The 21,509-nt window shown below is 42.7% G+C and overlaps 1 protein-coding gene across 1 annotated transcript; it reads right to left on the bottom strand.

Moving 5' to 3' along the window:
* Positions 1–2,540: 2,540 nt before the first annotated feature.
* On the bottom strand, positions 2,541–7,752 carry TXNDC15 (thioredoxin domain containing 15). Its single transcript, XM_024205818.2, has 5 exons — positions 7,616–7,752; positions 6,574–7,049; positions 4,805–4,968; positions 3,995–4,125; positions 2,541–2,956 (listed from the first exon to the last, which is right to left on the bottom strand). Exons 1-5 carry the CDS (start codon positions 7,692–7,694, stop codon positions 2,760–2,762), a joined length of 1,047 nt encoding a protein of 348 aa, XP_024061586.2. The 5' UTR covers positions 7,695–7,752; the 3' UTR covers positions 2,541–2,759.
* Positions 7,753–21,509: the final 13,757 nt, after the last annotated feature.

Genomic DNA, 21,509 nt, shown 5'->3' with positions numbered 1-21,509 from the left:
CCCCCCACCCCCATCCCGATTTTTCACACTTGCTGTCTGGTCACCCTATCACCACCTGTTAGTGGCTTCGATTATCAAAACAAGAGAGTGCCAGGCCTTTAATCTTCAGCCTTCAAGGGAGTTGTTCCTATTTCCATTCAGTTCGGTTTGGCCAGTGAAGTTGGTTTCATGTTCAGGTTCTTAGATGTGCAAAGGCAGCCTTTCCCACTCATCAGGGAATGGTTAAAAAAAAAAAAGAGGACTTTACAATTCGTTATAGGGCTTATGTTCTGTAAAGGATTGCTTATAAAAGTTTTAATTTGGGTATAAATTGTGGCCTTGGAAAATATGGTTCTATTCTAAAACAATGCCAAAAAAAATTGATTGCCTTTGCTATGGAATGATTGAAATAAAACATGGACCTGTCTTTTTTACAAATCACTTTTCAGGGTAGAAATGTTGCTGAGGGGAAAGGGAAGGGTAGCTACAAAATCAAGTCCACATTCTGAAGTTCTATATTTTTCAGCTAAGTGCATATTCATAGACAAAACTTCATAGGCTGTTTTAAATACATAGCCACATGCCAACAGCCAGGAGGGTAAATACAGCCCAATGTAGTATAAAATTGTGTAGGTTCTTAAGGAAAATCTTATCTTTAGTCTTTTGCAGAAATGGAACAATTTCAAGAGTATTCTACAGATCTCTATTAACCATGTGAGGAATAATGCAAGCCAAAAAGGAAATTAAAAGTGGGCCAGATCCTCAGCTGATGTAAATCAGCATTGCTCCATTGAAGCCAAGGGAGCTACACAAGTTTACCCCAGCTGAGAATCTGACCCTGTATGTCTAAAGCTAAGCTGTATCTTATTCTAGAGCCTCAAAGTTAATAAAATCAGATTATTAGTACTAAAAGTCATAATGAGAGTAAGCTTATCAACTATTTACACACTCAGCAGCTGAGGCTTTCAAACTAACAATGAACAAAGTTTTATGTAAATACAAATAAGTCTTATGACTGGTCCTGCTTATTTAGATGGGAGATCAGTACTTGAAGTTGTATGGAATGCTGAATGGCCATTTTTATTCCTGCCAGAAATCAATACCTAGAGAAAAGGAAGTCAATTCTGACCTCAAAAGTTACATTAAAACCCTGCTGTAGAAAAACAAGTAGTAAGTGAAGTTTAAGTGTGTAGGGAAGCAAGGAAGAATTAATACACAATAAAATGCCTTTTCTGCACAATCCTTAGAAAGGAAAGGCAGATCCCTCACAGAGCATGGTAAACCAAGGATATCAAACAACATCCAGCCTCAGGGTCAAATGTAATACATGGTCACCCTCTCCGCAGCTGCAAAATGAAGATTTTTATTATTGCTGAACTTAACCAGCTAGTGCAAAACACACTTTCCTCAAACCCCAAACATCAGTACTAAACTCCTTTGGAAGTGGTCTTTCCTCCAGTAGGTACCATTAAAATATAAGATGGGAGAAATAACTACTCTTAATAATATATTAGTGAAACATATTAATAAACAATTTTAAAACCCTATTAAAAATACAGTAGAACCTCAGAGTTAAACACCTCAGGAAAGGAAGTTGTTCGTAACTCTGAAATGTTCTTAACTCTGAACAAAACATTATGGTTGTTCTTTCAAAATGTTACAAATAAATACTGACATAATACAGCTTTGAAACTTTACTCTGCAGAAGAAAAATGCTTTTAATATTTTAATTTAAATGAAACAAGCACAGAAACAGTTTCCTGACCTTGTCTAATCTTTTTTTAAAACTTTCCCTTTATTTTTTTTAGTAGTTTACGTTTAACACAGAACTGTACAGTATTTGCTTTTTGTTTTGTTTTGTTTTGGTCTTGCCTGCCTGATTGCGTACTTCTAGTTCCAATTGAGGTGTGTGGTTGACTGGTCAGTTCGTAACTCTGGTGTTCATAACGCTGAGGTTCTACTGTAATCTTTTCCCTTTGTGTTACTGTATCTTGTCTTAGTGGAAAAACACCAATTTGAATTTGTTTAGTGACCTCTGTTTAAAATGCTGGATGCCTTTATTTAAGGACATATAATATCCTTTAACCTTTTATTTTGGCTTCTCCCTTCTTGCAATAACATGAACATCTTCCATGTAGGTCTACACCTATTACTAGTAATTTCTGTGATTTTCTACAATACACATCATCTATCCATGTATGTAGTTTTAATTTGTAGTCATGGGTCTTGAAAAGGAAAAACACATTAAAAGGCTGAGATCCCTCAATTCCAAAATAATGGAAGTGGTTGTATATTACTGCTGCCAAAGCAGTACCGCTGGCTGTAGAACTCTTACTTTCCCTATAAAGATCATCTGCAATATTTCAACGTCCCACTGTATGATACTACTGATAACTACAAGTTCAAAGTAAAATTTTGCAACAAATTAACATTATTCCTAAAAAAGTGAGTCAGTTTATTAAAAAACAATCTTCATAATAATTATTGTTTTCTGATATTTACACAGCAAGGATTTGTAAACCTGTTAATACTTCCTAAATAAATAAATAAAAACCCTTCTACTGAACCTTTTTGTATTTGTTTACTTAATTACCAGCAGTTTGACTTTACACATACAATAGTTAATGAACAAAAGTGATTTTATTATTTATTATAAATTAACTAATAAGATTATAAATTACAACCATCTAATTCACTGTACAAGTTTATGCAATTTCAGTTCATATAAATTCCTGCTTTATCTGTAGGCATGAAGTGTGTTCTCACGTCATTATCTCAACTTATTCCTGATGCTCCTGCTCTTGTCCCGGTATTAGCCAACGAATGCTCTCAGTCCGAATGGTAGCATACATAATAAAACTAACCAGAAACAATAAAGAGAATAAAAGTAACCAATCTATTCCTTTTGTCAGGACACTCGGTAGAGGGCCTGCTCGGTCTTCCTCAGTTACCACCACATCATTCTTAGCTTCTATTCCTGAAAGAAGAAACCAGTGATAAAAGCTGCTAGCAATAGGCATTTTTAAAATCTATGGGTGATTAGTTCATTGTAGGAACTGTATTCTTATCTCCAAATTAAGCAGCTTGTGCTACAGGACTTAACACAACTCTGGTTCATATAGTCCCAGGATTTTACTATATAACTATGGGGCATCTGCTCATGCGTTTTAGACAGTAGAGCAGCACAGATCTATTTTCAGTGACCTATGCTAAAAGTCAGTTTTCCATTTTCAAACTGTCAAAGTATCTTAATACATATTTCCTTAGTACTGTGTCATTAGAAGAGTTTTATTCTTCCATTCCCAGTGTAATCTTTGGTAGAAGTACCAGTCAGGGAATCTACAATAACAGTAAAGGTAATCCTGCTTTAATAACGATTTAGCAGTCTCTTCCATTAATCTGTCACAATACTAGTGCATGTTTTTTCTTCTACTCTCATAAGGCTAATTATGCTGTTGGAAGAGAGAGGGGAGCTGGGTAAACTCAGCCCATGGAGATCAGAGCCTGGACAGCTGATTCCCAGCAACAGGAAAACTATTCAGGGCTCCCTCTGCTCCTCCTATGTCCCCACCAACATAAGAACTGAGGCTGCCATGTCCCCCACCTGTTGCCTAGCCTACAGCAATGGGACATAGGAGTCTGATCCTTTCCCCTCCTGGAATGTGGAGATAAGGGTAGTACTAATATCTGTCCAGAACTATTCCCGAATAATCCAGGACTTCAGGAGTGGGGAAGTGCTTGATCCTCCTACTTACACTCTCTGCCTGAGCTCCAAGCACCCTCCCCCCGCCTTCCACCAAAACAGCTTTCGATAACTGGGCTGTTTGCTTCTACCTTGTCCTGAAATTCCACTCAGTGCTATGGTGACTGAATAGGAACTTCCTAAGGCTCTGTTCCTGGCAGCAGGAAGGCTCTAGGAGGCCCTAATATAGCCTCTTTAAAAAAGGGAGAAGTCAGTTTGAGGCTATACCTGATCCTGACCTTCATAGTTCTGCATCAAGTTTAGCCTACATACCTGTCTGATTAAAAATGAATGCTTTCAGCATTTCCAGGGTTCGGTCTGTATGATTAAATCTGGCCATGGGTTTGGCTCCTTGGAAAAGGAGGATATTAGGAACGGCCACAGTTCCAAATCTGGTTGATAAACTGAAGGAAATAAGTAGGTAAGAAATGAGGTCACAATAGAAGAAGGAAAAGTCTGCTTTACTAAATTAACATTTAATTTAACTCAATAACAAGAACAAGGGCACAACTATTTTCTTATGACATTAGGGAATGTTTCACTAGTGAATTTAGGCAATACAAAATTCTGCAGTGGGTTAGTGCATTAACTTTCATTTTGGAGACCCATGTTTCAATCCTGTCTTAGGGCACAAGGGTCTTGTTCTTGTCCTTTGAGGATGCACTGTGAAGTGGTCAGAGAAATGGATGTGGCATATTTTACAGTCTCTGCTCAGAAGAAACCCAGAAATGAATTTGCATGTCAAGATTTAGATGAATTAGCAGAACCCAGCATCAATCTACACTAGGTCAAATTTTAGCCAGTGCTATTAATCCCTCATCTTGAAGAGCAAGATGTTTATTTGAACATTTAAGAAATATTAACTTCATTATTAAAAGATGAATGAGGGAGAAAATTGCCTGAAGAAAAGCTAAAGGAAGTAAAGGCAGAGTCAGAGGGGCAGAGAACTCTAATTTACTCAGGGAGTACATATTACTCCATCAATACATTTTAAAAGCATAAGGTTTGTCAGAATCAGAAACAAAGTGCTAATACTGTAGCATGTGAAGCTTTATAAGGTGAAGTGTATTTATTGCAAGTTACCTGCTATGCTGAGATGCATCCAATGCCAGGAAGTTTAGAGTTGGAAATGCTCGGGGCAAAGAATTAAAATGAGGGGCCAGATTGGCAGAGAAGCGACACCAGGGTGTATAAAACAAGACTAATGTACAGTCACTGCTGTTTGGGTTTAAAAACTCCATCAGGTCCTGTGAAAGAAAACATGCTGATTTAAAAAGGAGGGGCCAATAAAATATTTAAAAGGGTTCTGTTACATATCATTGTATAAAAGGGTTCTATTACATATCATTGCATAATACTCTGGTAACAGATTAATTTCAGGAGAACACTGTAGTACCATCATAAGCAAATTTGAGTTGGCATTTCAGTCAGAAGTCTGTTTTTAGCAGTATTTCAACAGTACATAAACATTCAATGAACAAAATTTAGTCAGACTGATGTTAATCCTAACTGCATTTTTCAAATGTAAAAATCTCCTTGGTAGACAAATAATACTTTGGGGATTATTACTAAATAAAAAAGGCATTTTTTTCATTCTTTCTTCCCTTACCTAAGAGGCCCTACTCCCTGGCTGCAGATGTGTAATGTAGGAGCTGAATCCTGTTCATCAGGAAGTGGGGCTGACAGCTCTGAAGGGAAAGTTAGGAGATCCACCACTTCATTTCTTCTCTAATAGGGGAATTCCAAGCCTTAACAGGGCCAAGAAGCTAATTTGTGGGATAAAAGGGTAGTGGAGCTGTTCCTAAAACAAGACAAGTGAAGGGCCAGAAGAGAAAGCGGGAGATGAACAAGGATATGAAAGGAAGTTACTTAGTCACAGGACAGAGAACTGATCAGGCTAGGGAATCACAGGCAAGGATGGCTTGTGGAAGGGTAGGAAGGAAGGCAAGCAAGGACCTGGTAAGCTAAACTTATTCAAATAAACTGTGCCCAGGCCCATGCTCCCTTCTGACTCTCTTTATCTCCCCAGCATTTGGGGGAACAGAGAGAAACCTCTGTTGTATGAACCAGACTCAAACTGGTTCTGCTACCCTATAGTTTGGTCTGGGGTGATGTAATATCTCAAATACTTAAACCAGTCTTTAAGACAAAGCTGGGAGCTAACAATGGGGAGAGAGACTTTCTGTAGCCTCCTGGGAACAAGAATGCCTTACTGAGATTCTAACAAGACAAGCTGCTTTTTAAACTATGGGTCAGTTGAAGGACTTTTAAGGTGTCTCAATTATTTTCCGTACTTAGTAGAGCTGGTCAGAAATGTCAAAAATGAAATTTCAACTAAAATTTGTGAAAAGTTTCCATTTTCCTATCAGCTGTAATTCATAGTAGTATTTATCTGAAATCTGTTTTTTTTTTTATTTTATTTTCTACCCTCTCTTTAAGTAAAGCCACCTAAATTAGAATTTAGTGGAAACAAGTGCTGCAAAGCATTCTTGAGGGAAGAAAATTGGTCTAAAGAAAAAAGTGCTGCAGGGAAGCTGGCACAAGTCACGATGGGTTCCGTGAGACCCTTTAGACTTGGGGAACATAGGCATGGTACATAGTGGAATTGAATATCTTACTATTTCTGTATTTCAAAACAATATGGAAAGTGCACTGCCCTGTATGCTAACTCCCCTCCCACCAGCACACTAAACACTTGTTTTAAGTTATCCTTTTTGTGCTACTAAACTCACAAGGGCAAATACTGGAAGGATTATAGAGTTTTTACCCAAATGCTACCTATATTTGTGTAACACCTACCCAAGTATCAAGATAAACATAGAAAGTAGCAAACAGAATGATTTCCTACTTACTTGCGAAACATTCAGGATTTGTAGCGTGAAGTTTCTGATCCCGGTAATATTTCTTTCCTCACAGTTCACTTTGGGAGTTTTTACACTGTCTGTGCTATTAGATTCCTCAGCTGGTGAAGTAGGTACAGCCTCTAGCACTACATTAGTGTCCCCTGCTTGTTCTTGAACATGTGACCCAGGCTGTGATAAGTGAGAAGCAAGGCTAGTCCCCACACTACATTCAGCATCTTCCACTGCTGCATCGCAGGTGCCAATACCGAATTCAGACATGCGTCTGTCCTTTGCTTCTCCTGGAATAACTGACAGCACCACAGACTGATCAGCAGGAATCCCACTACCCAGCATTGCATCAGCAATTTCTGCAGTCTTGTACTGCACTGGCGCCTGAGGCTCTCCGGTAAGGGCAGAACCACCTTCTGTGCTAAGAGGTAGGGCAGTTTCAGACAGTGTCTCAGCATTTTCCTCTGCTGCTGCTCCTATAAAAGTAACAATATTTAGCACCTGCGTTCAGTTGTAGCTTTAGCTTCTTTCGGGCTATGTGTTTTTTTTTTAAGGGATCAGCAATTCTCATGGAAATGAGGGTCAGGGGGAGGAGAACACAGCGATAACCACCACGGCCAATATCTCCTGCTCTTAGAGTTCTATTACTTGTGACACCTGGGGAGCCCTGCCTGACAGCAGGGAAGAGCCCCACACAGACGAGCCCCTACAGCCAAGCAGAGGGCAGCTGGAAGATGAACGTGTCCCGTCCCCTCCTCCTGCCCCTTTACTCGAGGGCCATGGTGCAGCTTAGAGGAGCAGGCAAGAAGGGGGCCAGCCTGGGGCCGGCAGAAGCGCTGTGCGACCCTCCTACCCGGCACAGAGCAGCGGGAGAGGGCTGGTACCAGCACCGTGACCCTAAAACCTGGGTCAGCCCCGGGAATGGTGGAGACAAAGACACCTCCCCCCAAACACACACAGAACGGTGGCGAAGGGGAGCGAGAGCGAGCAGGGCTGGCGGATCAGCCTGGTTACCTCGGGCCGGCCCGCTACGTGCCCTCACCTGCCAGGAGGCTCCCGCTCAGCCAGGTCAGCCAGAGCAGCTGCCGGAGTCTCCACCCGGGAGAGGAGAGAGCCCGCATCCTCGGGCGGGAGAAAGAACGAGCCCAGCCGGCCTGCGTCTCCACTGACAACCACCGCTTCCGGCCGGCTCCTCAATCGCTTCCGCTACCGGGGTAACAGCTGCAGACCCAGGTCTGAAATCGCCATCTTGGGCCTGGGCCGCGTGGCCTCGGCCGCCATCTTGGGTTCGGGCAAAGGGTCCGTAGGGTCTACAGACTTCAGCCAAGACACACGGGTCAGTCGCTGCCCATCACGGCCGCTGTGCGCACGAATGCCCAATCGCATCCCTTCCTAGAGCGCCCGAGGTACTCTGGCCCCGGCCTCCCACCGCACAGGCCCCCCCCGCCTGCATCCCTCAGCTCCTCTCACCTTAGCAGGATGCCCGCCAACAGGTGGCAGACCGTCCCCGCCCTTCACAGCCACTCCGGGCCCTGTTGCTCCAGCCGTGGCCTAGGGTGGCTGTAGCCTCTGGTTGCTAGGCTGGCCTGTAGCGGTTGTGTTCAGGGAGGCGAGTGTTTTTCGTCACCCCCGCTTTGCAAACATGACATAACTAATCCTCATAGACAGACCAGTAAAGCGGGGTGGTTACTCGCATCCGAAGAAGTGGGTTGTAGCCCACGAAAGCTTATGCTCTAATAAATTTGTTAGTCTCTACGGTGCCACAAGTACTCCTGTTCTTTTTGCGGATACAGACTAACACGGCTGCTACTCTAAAACCTGTCATTACAGATGGAGAAAGGGAGGCAGATCGGCTGTCGCACTGGTTCTCAACCAGGGGTACATAGGGGTCTTCTAGGGGATACATCACCGCATCGAGCGTTTGGCCTAGTTTTACAACAGGCTACATAAAAAGCACTAGCAAAGTCAGTATAAACTAAAATTTCATACAGTGACTTGTTTATACCTCTCTAGAGACTATACACTGACATGAAAGTACAGTATTTATAGTCCAATTGATTTAGTTTATAATTAGGTGGTGAAAATGAGACAGTAAGCAATTTTTCTGTGACAGTGTGCTCTGTGGGTGTGTTTTTTTCAGTAATCGTGTGTATTTTTATGTCTGGTTTTGTAAGCAAATAATTTTGAAGTGAGGTAAAACTTGGGGGTTCACAAGACAAATCAGACTCCTGAAAAGGGCACAGAAAAGGGCAAGGTTAAGAGCTACTGGGTTAGATGATTTGCTCAAGCCCAGAGCAAGAGGCACTGTCCGGGTACAGAACTCAGGAAGTCTGCTACTTAGGCCCATTAATTTTTCACTAGTTTAAGCATCCTTCTCTTATTTTATGAGCCAGATTAGGTGACTGGTTAGTTTAAAAAACTAAAATTACCGTTTAGTGTGAACTTTCACCCAACCTAGGTTGGCAGGGATGGGAGGGGGGAGTGACAAAATCCCTCTCAGGGATGGTTTAGTCCAGTGCTTCTCAAAGTCAGGCCACCGCTTGTTCAGGGAAAGCCCCTGGCAGTCCGGGCCGGTTTGTTTACCTGCCATGTCCGCGGGTTCGGCCGATCGCAGCTCCCACTGGCCGCGGTTCACCGCTACAGGCCAATGGGGGCTGCGGGAAGCGGCACGGGCTGAGGGATGTGCTGTCTGCCCTTCCCGCAGCCCCCATTGGCCTGGAGTGGCAAACCGCGGCCAGTGGGAACCGCAATCGGTCGAACCTGCGGATGCGGCAGGTAAACAAACCGTCCCGGCCCGCCAGGGGCTTTCCCTGAACAAGCAGCGGGCTGGCTTTGAGAAGCACTGGGTTTAGTCTATTTCATAACTTCAGTAAATAATTCAGTGTTGGCTTTTGGTAATTGTTGTCTAAAGAGGGGCTAATTCCTTTTATTTGCATATAAGCACAGCTATCTGCATTTTTAAAAAGACATTGACTACACCTACATACTATTTGTAAAATGTATTTCCATCCCAAGAGGCTGGTAATATAAATACAGGACTATGACTTCACAGCAGAAGCAAAAGGAGGTAGTAGTGTCTTACAGGGGAGACAACCTGATTAACACAGAGTTATGACGCCCCTACTCTACTTGCGCTATATTGATGACATCTTCATCATCTGGACCCATGGAAAAGAAGCCCTTGAGGAATTCCACCATGATTTCAATAATTTCCATCCCACCATCAACCTCAGCCTAGATCAATCCACACAAGCGGTCCATTTCCTGGACACTACTGTGCTAATAAGCGATGGTCACATAAATACCACCCTATACCGGAAACCTACTGACCGCTACACTTACCTACATGCCTCCAGCTTCCATCCAGGACACACCACACGATCCGTTGTCTACAGCCAAGCTCTAAGATATAACCGCATTTGCTCCAATCCCTCAGATAGAGACAAGCACCTACAAGATCTCTATCAAGCATTCTTAAAACTACAGTACCCACCTGCTGAAGTGAAAAAACAGATTGACAGAGCCAGACAAGTACCCAGAAGTCACCTCCTACAAGACAGGCCCAACAAAGAAAATAACAGAACACCACTAGCTGTCACCTTCAGCCCCCAACTAAAACCTCTCCAGCGCATCATCAGAGATCTACAACCTATCCTGAAAGATGATCCTTTACTCTCACAGATCTTGGGAGACAGACCTGTCCTCGCTTACAGACAACCCCCCAACCTAAAGCAAATACTCACCAGCAACCACACATCACTGAACAAAAACACTGACCCAGGAACCTATCCTTGTAACAAAGCCCGATGCCAACTCTGTCCACATATCTATTCAAGTGACATCATCACAGGGCCTAATCACATCAGCCATACCATCAGGGGCTCGTTCACCTGCACATCTACCAATGTGATATATGCCATCATATGCCAGCAATGCCCCTCTGCCATGTACATTGGCCAAACCGGACAGTCTCTACGCAAAAGAATTAATGGACACAAATCTGACATCAGGAATCATAATACTCAAAAACCAGTGGGAGAACACTTTAACCTGTGTGGTCATTCAATGACAGACCTGCGGGTGGCTATCTTACAACAGAAAAACTTCAAAAACAGACTCCAACGAGAGACTGCTGAGCTGGAATTGATATGCAAACTAGATACGATCAACTCAGGATTGAATAAGGACTGGGAATGGCTGAGCCATTACAAACATTGAATCTATCTCCCCTTGTAAGTATTCTCACACTTCTTATCAAACTGTCTGTACTGAGCTATCTTGATTATCACTTCAAAAGTTTTTTTCACTTACTTAATTGGCCTCTCAGAGTTGGTAAGACAACTCCCACCTGTTCATGCTCTCTGTATGTGTGTATATATATCTCCTCAATATCTTTCACTCTATATGCATCCGAAGAAGTGGGCTGTAACCCACGAAAGCTTATGCTCTAATAAATTTGTTAGTCTCTAAGGTGCCACAAGTACTCCTGTTCTTTTTGCGGATACAGACTAACACGGCTGCTACTCTGAAACAGAGTTATGAGTTATCATCCATAACAATTTTAGTCTTCAAACATTAAACTACTCCTCACCAAATCCCTAAAGTAGATAGTCTTATCATCCCCATTTTATAGATAGGAAAGCTACTAGAAATTAAACAATTTGCCCAAGATTACAGCAGTGACAAAAAAGAATTAAAATTCAGTTCCTACATCCCAGTCCTCTGTTCTGACTGAGCCCTAGACCACTGTTTCTCAACAGCGGGTTCATGGCTCTCCCTGACACAGTTTATGAAGGCAGCAAGCCAATCCCTGATATCAAAAAGGTTGAAAAACACTACACTAGACCATTCTATCCTCATAGCAACATGGACACAAAAATTAATTGTTAAATCAATTTCTTACGCAAACCTTCACTGTTGCATACCTTTTGATCCATGCCAGAAGCCCTCCTCTAACTTCCATGCAAGCATGCAAATAGGGCAGTTCCATTAATTTATTTGTGCAGTCTTTTCACACAATTAGGGAAAATTCAACTGACAGTTGTTTATTACAGCGTGTTTCAGAGCAAATGCTACACTAATGAGAAGGCTTAAAGACTTGCCAAGAGTGTGTCAGCTGATGCTGCCATAGAGATCAATCGACATTTTACTATGGACTTAACTTGGATCAGGTCCAAATTTCTGCAATGAGAGAGAGGTGGCCCTGTGGCTATGACAGAATGTTTTGATTGTATGGAAGCTTATACAGTACATGAGCACACAACATGCAGTTTATTTCAAAAGTGTGCTTCATTGTAGCACAATATCACAGTGCTAGACTCCAGCGGTAATGAGTGAAAGTAGCAGGGAATATCGTTTACCAACTTCCCAGCATGGTAGATATCTAGGGTGACCAGACAGCAAGTGTGAAAAATCAGGATGCGGGTGGGGGGGTAATAGGAACCTATATAAGAAAAATACCCAAAAATCGGGACTGTCCCTATAAAATCGGGACATCTGGTCACCCTATAGATATCAGGCCTCCCCCTTGAGCTATGGGAACTCAAGCCCTAGTTGCCTTTGGCCTTCCAAAGCTGAAATGCTGGCTTCAGTGGAGCACTAGCACACATTTATTTGCCATCCTGATCAGACACAGTGGGTGATTCAAGCACACCAAGCCAGCCACAGGTAGTTTTATAAGGACAATGAGCCAACCAGCTACAGCCTGCTTTTTAAAATTCTATAAAGGAGGAACAGACAAGCACATGTGCAAATTGAGCATGTCACTCCTCATTTAGCAGACCATCAAACCATCAAATTACCAAATTATCAAAGAGAAATTTGGTAATTTTCCTTTTTGAGGGGATGAGGGAGAGGGGAAAAAAGAGGTGGTATTCTTGCCAGAGAGTTACCCCCATTTGGGTTGAATGCAGGGATTTGCCTACACCCCCCCCCCCGAATTTGCCCAACACCCCCCTCCCCAGTTTTGTGAACTAGTTACATGCAGTGTTGCCAATTTAGTGATTGTTCCGAAAACTGAATTGAAATTGAAACATTAATACACATTTTAAAAACATATAAAGTGTATGATAAAATACATGCATTTGAAAAAGTATAATAGATTTGGAAAGTATGAACATAGACTAGCTTCCTTATACAGCTGTTGTTTTTTATGACAATGTCAGTGCATTCATTTCGGTGATGTTGGCCAACCTAATAATTTCAAATTATGATTTGTAAGCAAAGTCTAAATGAGCTCTCCCTGACAGCTAGTGATGAGCTAGGGGCTGGGGGGAAAGGCTTCAGGACCAGATTGTATTTACATTCACACCTAATCTACCTAGGTATCCAGCAAACAGAGCTGTGTTGCCCAAGTGATAGATTTTGGCTGGGGTTGGGTTACAAATCACTTGAATGCGGGGGGGGAGGGGAAGGGGTAATGAAATGTTATTCTTATTGTATGAGTAAAGGGCAGTAGAACTGTACTTAGCCTGTGCTGATTGAGGGCATCGAGAGAGGGTGGGGACAGGTGTTTTGCTTGATGGTCGGCCTAAGTCACAAGTACTATTTGCCCTGCCCCTCTCCACTGTTTAAAGACAGAGCTGATTAGGTTCCATAGATAGTCCTTTGTTTTGTTAAGTGACAGCTGAAATCACTGATAATCAGGTCTAAGTGCTTAGACCTGCTGTGGGACAGTATTTCTGTGGAAGAGACAGCCCAGTGTGCACTAGCAGCGAGGTTCCCCCACTGAGAGCTCAGCTCAAATCATTCATAGCTGGGTGGAACCTCAAGAGACCAACTTGCAGACATCACAGTGGCAGGTGGCAGCAGAAGGTAACGGCACAGGGCCATTGGCAACAGAGCGATGGAGTGAACGGTGGCACAATGAACAACAGTGGCCAGAGCGAACAGTGAGCAGATGGAGTAATGAGCAAGGTGCCTTATTACCCCCCACCTGGGAGGTGAACTCATGTGAAAGCACCTCTGAACTCAGTCTCCACTGACCAAGGACAACACCGGTGAGTGTTAATGAGGCTGTTAAGAATGCTGGAGACACAACATAGTTCATGCAAACAATCATGGCTGTGGCATCATACTTTCTATTTAAGCAAGAGATACCACACACTACAAACTGGAGGCCAATGTTAAGTGCATTGTCACATGTTCATCCTGAAGTTGAACACTGGTTCCGAACAAGACCAGCAAATGCTCACTATCTTTCTGGCTAGAAGCATGTGGTGCAACAGTGAAAGACTCAACAGTTGAAAAAGTGAAGCACTCTCTCACCACATTCAAAAAATTTGCATACATGGCTGATGAATGCACCGATGCAAATGAGCATCAAGTATTAAGTCATTGTGTACATTATCTTGAGGTCAGTGGTAGGCCAGTAGATACATTTCTAGATGTTCAAGTTATAGAAGATACATCAGCTGCATCTGTGACAACCCACATCTTAGAAGAGTTAAATGCTTGTCAACTGGACCCCAAACAGATGGCTGCTTGTGCATTTGATGGAGCTGCAAATTTCTCTGGAAGACATGGTGGAGTACAAGCTTTGCTCAGAGAAAAGTGTAACCCTAATCTCTCCTATACACACTGCAGAGGCCATCTACTCCAACTAGCACTAGTACAAGCTGCAGACTCTTCAAAAGACATTAAAAAAGCTATAAATGTAATGTCTTCATTATATTCTTTTTTCAGCAAGAGTCCAAAAAGACTGAATATCTTGGAAAATATAGAAGATACACTGGGACTGAAGTTCAAATTAGTCCAACCTGGGAAAACCCTCTGGCTTTCTCATGAGCGATCCTTGGCTGTTGTCTTAAAATTACTCCAGCTGTTATTACTGGCTTTGGAAAGTATCTACCAAGATAGGATGGATCTAAGTAGTGAGGCTGGTGGATTACTTTTGCTACTATGTTCAGAGAAGACTATTGCCATTCTCTCTCTTGTAAGTCTACTGTTGAAACCACTTGGGTCATTAAACAATCCCATCCAGGCATCTGCTACAACAGTAGTAGATCTTTGTCCAGCAATAGAAGCTACATTTGGATCAATCAGAGAGCTATCCACTGAAAAAGTACTGGAAGAAGCAAAGATTTCAGTCCAGAAGTTGACTAATGAAGGCATTTATATTGAATCCTTAAGTGAAGGGGACAAGAAACGTTTGTTAAGACAACTGAAAAAGTACACAGACTTGATTCTTAAAAATCTACAACAGCGACTTCTAGATTCTACTCAACCTCTACGTAGCTTTTACAGATCCCTGTCCTATAAAACACTGACAGTTGAGTGGAGTGAGGCACTACCAGCAATGGGGCTGCCATGTGCTCAGGACAGAATAGAGAATTTGAACACAGAGTGGAATATCATACAACAAATGAATGAAGATTTGACTTCAACTTCTTTTTTATCATCACTAGTGGCTCGACCCAATCTTTGTGCTATGTTTCCTGGGATGAAAGAAGTAGGAATTCATCTCTTGCTACTCCCAGTCACAACCGCTACAGTTGAGTGTTCTTTTTCATCATTGAATAGAATTTTGTGTTCTGAAAGAAGTCGCCTTCTGCCTGATCATGTGAATGAACTAATGAGCATATCAATTGTAGGAATGGAAGTACTGGACACACGAGAAGCCATTAAAGATGAACGCAATGCATTCAAGAAGTTTATTAACAGAGTTGTGCAAAATTATAAAAAGAAACCAGGAAGGATGTAGATCAGGGATCGGCAACCTTTGGCCCGCGGCCCGCCAGGGTAAGCACCCGGCAGGCCGGGCCCATTTGCTTACCTGCCGTGTCCGCAGGTTCGGCCAATCACGGCTCCCACTTGCCACGGTTCGCCGCTCCAGGTTGTGGGAAGCGGCGCGGGCTGAGAGATGTGCTGGCTGCTGCTTCCCGTAGCCCCCATTGGGCTGGAGCGGCAAACCGCAGCCAGTGGGAGCCGCGATCGGCTGAACCTACAGACACGGCAGGTAAACAAACCGGCCCTGGCGGGCTGCGTGCCAAAGGTTGCCGATCCCTGATGTAAGGGATGTAGTGCTTCATAGAAGGCTTGAGTAGTCAACTTTAATTTGTGTGATGATTTTAAAACATGAGTTAAATCTAATAAAATGGTCATGAAACATTTTTCAGTTTTTACTATGGTGCCATGCAGCCCACCTTCACCCTCACGGTCTCACCCCCATCGGCCCTGACTCCTCTCCCCCCACCACCATAAATTCAAACACCCCCCCCCATTTCAATTCCTGGGGAAAACATTGGTTGAATGAATGTAAAGATGAAATCTAAGGATTAGCTACCTGAGTCCTCCAGTGACAGAGTAGCATTTGGACACCTTCCTTAGCTTCGTTTTCCATTGTTCCTTAAAATATCAGCAGCATACACAAGGTGGGGGAAAGAAACATATTTATTAATGTTAACAAGACTACAGGCAAAAATAAGGACAAGGAATACAGATTACAAGAATGAACTATGTCCACCATATCAAAACAGGCAAAAGATTGTGTGTGCATATAAATGAATGCAGATGTCAAAAAATGCACTAAATAGAAATGAGACCTTCTCTTTATCAACTCCTATAGCTATCAGACATTTTACTAACCATCTCTTACCTAGTTTTGTTTCATGTAGGCAGTCTGAGTTTGGGAATTTTTCCACGTCCCATCCTTTACATGCTTCTCTCTTTCAGGAAGGATTAAAGAATCCAGCCTGGAGTAGATTATCCAGGAAACCGTATTTCTTCCTTATCATCACCTTGGTGAATTTTGGATAAGGAAACTGTGATTTCCAGCCTGACAGCTATTTCTTTCCCATACCTGGTTGAATGTGGGTTCCTGGCCTGACCTCTCAGCCACCAGATACCAGCTTCTTCAAATAACTGCTGCTCTGCTTGGTATCACATCTCTGTCCCCAATTGTTTATATTGCAACCCCTCAAAGCAGATGTGTTGCTGAAATGATAGGACTATCATCCCTGTGGAATTCTCTTCCATCACCACAGAAGGGACAGGAGCTGTGCGTATATGTGAATTTACACACACATTACACAAGAGAATGGGATAGTAATCTGTATTGTGAACTAAACAAAATATTCCCCTGCAAGATGTAGGTACTCAGCACAATATCCCACACAAGTCAGGATAAATGTATTGTCCCAGTCTATGCATACGTTTTAGGCAAGGCTGTTATTAAAGTTGCCTAACAATTCCAATTATAAGACCCTGTTTTCAATTGCTTACAACTTTGCCAAGCTTAAACCATTTGAGCTGAAAGTTTGCATGCTGGGTGTCAGCCTCAAGCTGATTATTAATTATTATTATTAAATTTCAGCCAAACTGGTCCAGCCATTTTCACGAATGAGGCTAGGAAAAATTACATTGGTTTGCTCATGTTAAAAGAATTCTGGCAACCTTTTCTTTGAGAAGCTTTGGCACCCCCATGCTTTGTAGCAGGGACTTGAAATTCGTCAACAGGGTAGCCTTAGTGTCAAGGATAAGCCTTTTGTCATTCCCTGAGAAAATCCGCGGAAATCCATCCAAGTTACAAGCTTTAACAAATCAGTTTATACATCAGAGGTGGGGAAACTTTTTGGCCCGAGGGCCACATCTGGGAATAGAAATTGTATGGCGGGCCATGAATGCTCACAAAATTGGGGTTGCAGTGCGGGAGGGGGTGCGGGCTCTAGGGTGGGGCCAGAAATGAGTTCAGAATGTGGGAGGGAGCTCCGGGGAGCAAGGGGGGGAGGGTTCCAGCTGGGGGGTGCAGACTCTGGGGTGGAGCTGGGGATGAGGAGTTTGTGGTGTAGGAGGGTGCTCTGGGCTGGGACCCAAGGGGTTTGGAGGGCAGGAGGGGTATCAGGGCTCGGGTAGGGGCGTGGGAAGATGCTATGGGGTGCGGGAAGAGGCTCAAGGGTGCAGGCTCCCAGCAGCGCTTACCTCAAGCGGCTCCTGGAAGCAGTGGCATGTCCCCTCTTTGGCTCCTACACGGAGGTGTGGTCAGGCGGCTCTGCACGCTGCCCCATCCACAGGCACCGCCCCTGCAGCTCCCATTGGAGCGCTGGAGGGGGCCATAGAAGTCGGAGTGTGGCCATGACGCGGCTTCTGGGAGCCACGTGGAGCAGCCCCCAACCCTGTGCCCCAGCTGGAGAGCCAGAGCGGGGTCATGCCGTGGCTTCTGGGAGCTGCGTGGTGTGGCCCCCAACCGTGTGCCCCAGCTGAAATGCCAGAGCGGGGCAAGCACCAGACCCCACTCCCCAGTGGGAGCTCGCGGGCCAACTTAAAACGGCTCGTGGGCCAGATCCAGCCTGCGGGCCATAGTTTGCCCACCTGTTATATATGCTCTATAGAGACTTTGATTTTAGAGCCAAATTCTCCAAAGATTCTGTCCACACTGGGCATCTCCAGAAGCTGAGAATGGATCACTTGATGATTACCTGTTCTGTTCATTCCCTCCGAAGCACCTGGCATTGGCCACTGTCGGAAGACAGGATATTGTGCTAGATGGACCTTTGGTCTGACCCAGTATGGCCATTCTTCTTATGTAGGGGCTGAGTAAGACTTTCCCTGCAATTGCACTTCTGGACTGTTGTGGGTCATGCCAGGTCTGGGCACCTGAGTAGGGAGACTGTCTCTCCTGTGTTCTCAATGACACCCTTGACCCCCATCCTTGCTGGGCCTGGGCAGCAGCAGAGAGGAAGCTGACTGATTTGAATGCAGAGGGAACAAGAGCCATGGGGGGAGGAGTGAGGAGAAGCCTAGATTGAGACAAAAAATGGTAGAAAGACTGGGACTGCAGGTTGGCACGGGGAGAGGGAAATGGGACTGGGGAGGAAATCTGGGGGGCCTGGACAAGGAAACAGAGAGCAGGGAGAAAGGACAGATTGGATGAGGAGCAGGAATGAGGGAGACGGACTGAGAATAAGTTGGGCGGAGGGAAGAGGGGGGCAAGGAGACAGATCTGAAAGAAATGAGGTGTAGGGGGAGAACTGGGATTGGATTTATTATAACTTAATTTATTATGATATAATAGTTAAAACAATAAGGTCAAAATTAAATATTTCAGAATATGTAATAGGGCAAAAAAAATCTACTTTCAGATTTCAACTTTTAGTCCTGAATTAGAATAAAACAAAATTTAGAAATCTCTATTTCCCTGGGAAGGAATTTGTTTTTTTTGACAGCTCTAGTTCCAATCCTGCTAATGACCCATGTCAATATGATGCCACCTAATGGAATCTGTTGAGAGTTTTTTTCTGTTTGCTCTTTTAAAAACTTAGAAAATTACACACATACAAATCTACATTAAAAGAACAATACTGTATTGAGGTTGCAAAGTCAAGCACTCAAAAGTAAGGAAATGCCACACTTAAGATTGCCTGTGCAACTTTAAATTCAGCCCCCTTGTGCTTATGCATTATGATAGTCTAATTACACAGGCAACTTTAAATCGGATACTTCCTAATTTTTGAGTGCTTGATTTTACAATCATAATACTGTTGTTTTAATGTAATTGTGTGTGTAATTATCTAAACGTGGTATTAACATAGAAAATACTTGAAACAGAGAGCACCAACCTACACATTGTTTACTATGTACATCACAAAGGACTAAATAATAAAACTCATTTTCACCATTATAGAACGTTTTATTTAATAATTAGAACAGGCTTTTGTGGTATGCAAGGTAAATAGCATGTACCATAAGGATCCGAGTCAAATCTTTATAACTGTTTTGACATAACACTTAGCAGTTCTACAATGCTTTTCATCTTCAAAGTGCTTTAAAATCATTAATTAGTCCCGCCAGCACCCCTGCAAGGTAGGCAAGTAATTTTACTTCACTTTTATAGATGGGTAAATGAGGTGGACCTATTCCAAGGCCGGAGAGAGAATCTGGGCCAAAGCCACATTTAGAATTTAGGAGCTTCCTGGCTGCCAGTCCTATGTGCTTAGACTATGCCAGTCTCTCAAATATAAAACAATATTCAACCATAGGCAGAGATCCTAGTAAAAACAACAAGCAAAGCAACGAAGCAAGCCAGCCAAGCCTTTATTTCTCACAATACAGCTTTAATGCTAGCTTCGGAACATTCTTAATTTTGGTCTCTATGTGAAAGGCGGCTCTGCCTAGCCACCATCTCACCATGTTTAACATTTATTATTTCCATAAACTCACTTGAAATTATTTGTATTGCAGTACTACCTAGTGGCCTAGGTCAGGCATCAGGGCTCCATTGGGCTTCATACTGCACAAAAGCATAAAAAACAGCCCTGCCTCACAGAAAAGCTTGGTATCTCACCAAGTAAATAATGTCTTTCTTAAAACAAAAGGACAGTCACCACTTAGAAAACTCTCCCAAGATGCCCTACTTGCTTAACAGCCATCCAAACATAGCTGTGAGCAGTGTCAAAAAACTGACAATCCTGGAGTCTCTCAGCATGAATAAATCATAATGTGGTTCTGTCATCAGCGACTCTGCACCTGGCATTATACACTGCCTGCATATTGAGGGAGCAGACTGCTTTGCAATTCTTATTGTTCAATTCATTATGTGGCAGAGAGAACACAATAGCCATGTGAGTGGTAAAGTAGCTCCCAGCACAGCTAAAAAGCCAGTATTGTCGTGTGATATAATTTATGAATGACTTTGTATTGTATACTTAAGGTCTTATGGAAAACTAACGGATTTACTCATTTTCCCCTAAGAATTGCATCTGAGAACTGATCTATACAATAAGATGTGGTAGACTGCCTGGAGTCTGACTCACTCTGTTCTAAATATATCCAATCGCCTTGAAAGCCAGGGCACTTAGAACTACCAGACCAGTTTAAGTCAATCAAAACTGGCATTGGTTAGCTTTTCTGAGTAAGACCCACTATACTCCTTTGCATAGTCACAAGCTATAGTTTCTAAAATGATCCATCCCTAGCCACATTTAGTGTTCTTAGAGTACTTATTACAGAGTAAAGTATTTAGACTGCCTACACCCTCTCTGTCCCCAAAGTGCAGCTGCTTGGATAAGTATAGTCCTCCTTACTCCAGAATTACTTACACCATAGGAGCAACACAGGTTTTTGGTATTTTTCTAAAGGGGTTCCCTAACAATGTAATTACCCACACTGGAATGTAGTCAGGACACAGGGATGAACACACCACTCCTACAAAAACTGCCATATTTAATGACTGGGACAGAAGGTTGGAATACTCCGGCTTACACTCAAAGAGGATGGCTTTGCCTCTCTAACTTTATAACCATTCATGAGACTAACAGATTTCACCTGCCTACAAATATTTAATAGTCTTCTTCCTTACATTTGACTTTCAAATGATTTTTCAGTGCAATATACAGACTATGAAAGTTGGTAAACCCACCACTTACTATTCCTTCCCCTTCCTTTGTATCTGTAAAGACCACATAATGTACTGTTTTAAACAAACAATAGGCAAATATTTCAGTGCTATGGTTTTGGTTTTTTTGTGAGAGTTTTAAATCTAATCTCAGAAGCCCAAAACTAATGAATACCACACAAAAATAAACTGGTACATGCAGCCCAACTCATGAGCAACTCTAAAATAACAAATTGTCATTCACATGCAGTGAAGAAAGGGAAAATCAAAAAGGAAGTACAATGGAAGTTTGCATAGTGTTGTTATAAACAATCGTATAAACAGAGCTTTTAATCTATTTATGTACTTATATGACCCCCCATGACTGTCATATTTAAGCATCAACAGAAGGATAATTTCAAAGTTATGAAAACTACCTTGGCTACATTTTCCATTTAATAATAAAAGAGTTGCCATTTCTCTATTTTCTGATAACTTGCAATACAAAGTGGGATTTTTTGTTAGGCCACAAACCTGCTGGCACTCGCTTATAAAGAACACTTGGCCATTTATCACTAACAAATATAAGCATCAGCTTAGCAAATCCTGTACCGAAGAAAAAAATTAA

This window comes from Terrapene carolina, unplaced genomic scaffold (assembly GCF_002925995.2).
Source record: "Terrapene carolina triunguis isolate 2854851 unplaced genomic scaffold, T_m_triunguis-2.0 Scaffold629, whole genome shotgun sequence".
NCBI lineage: Eukaryota > Metazoa > Chordata > Testudines > Emydidae > Terrapene > Terrapene triunguis.
This window is presented reverse-complemented; position numbering and strand designations above follow the sequence as displayed.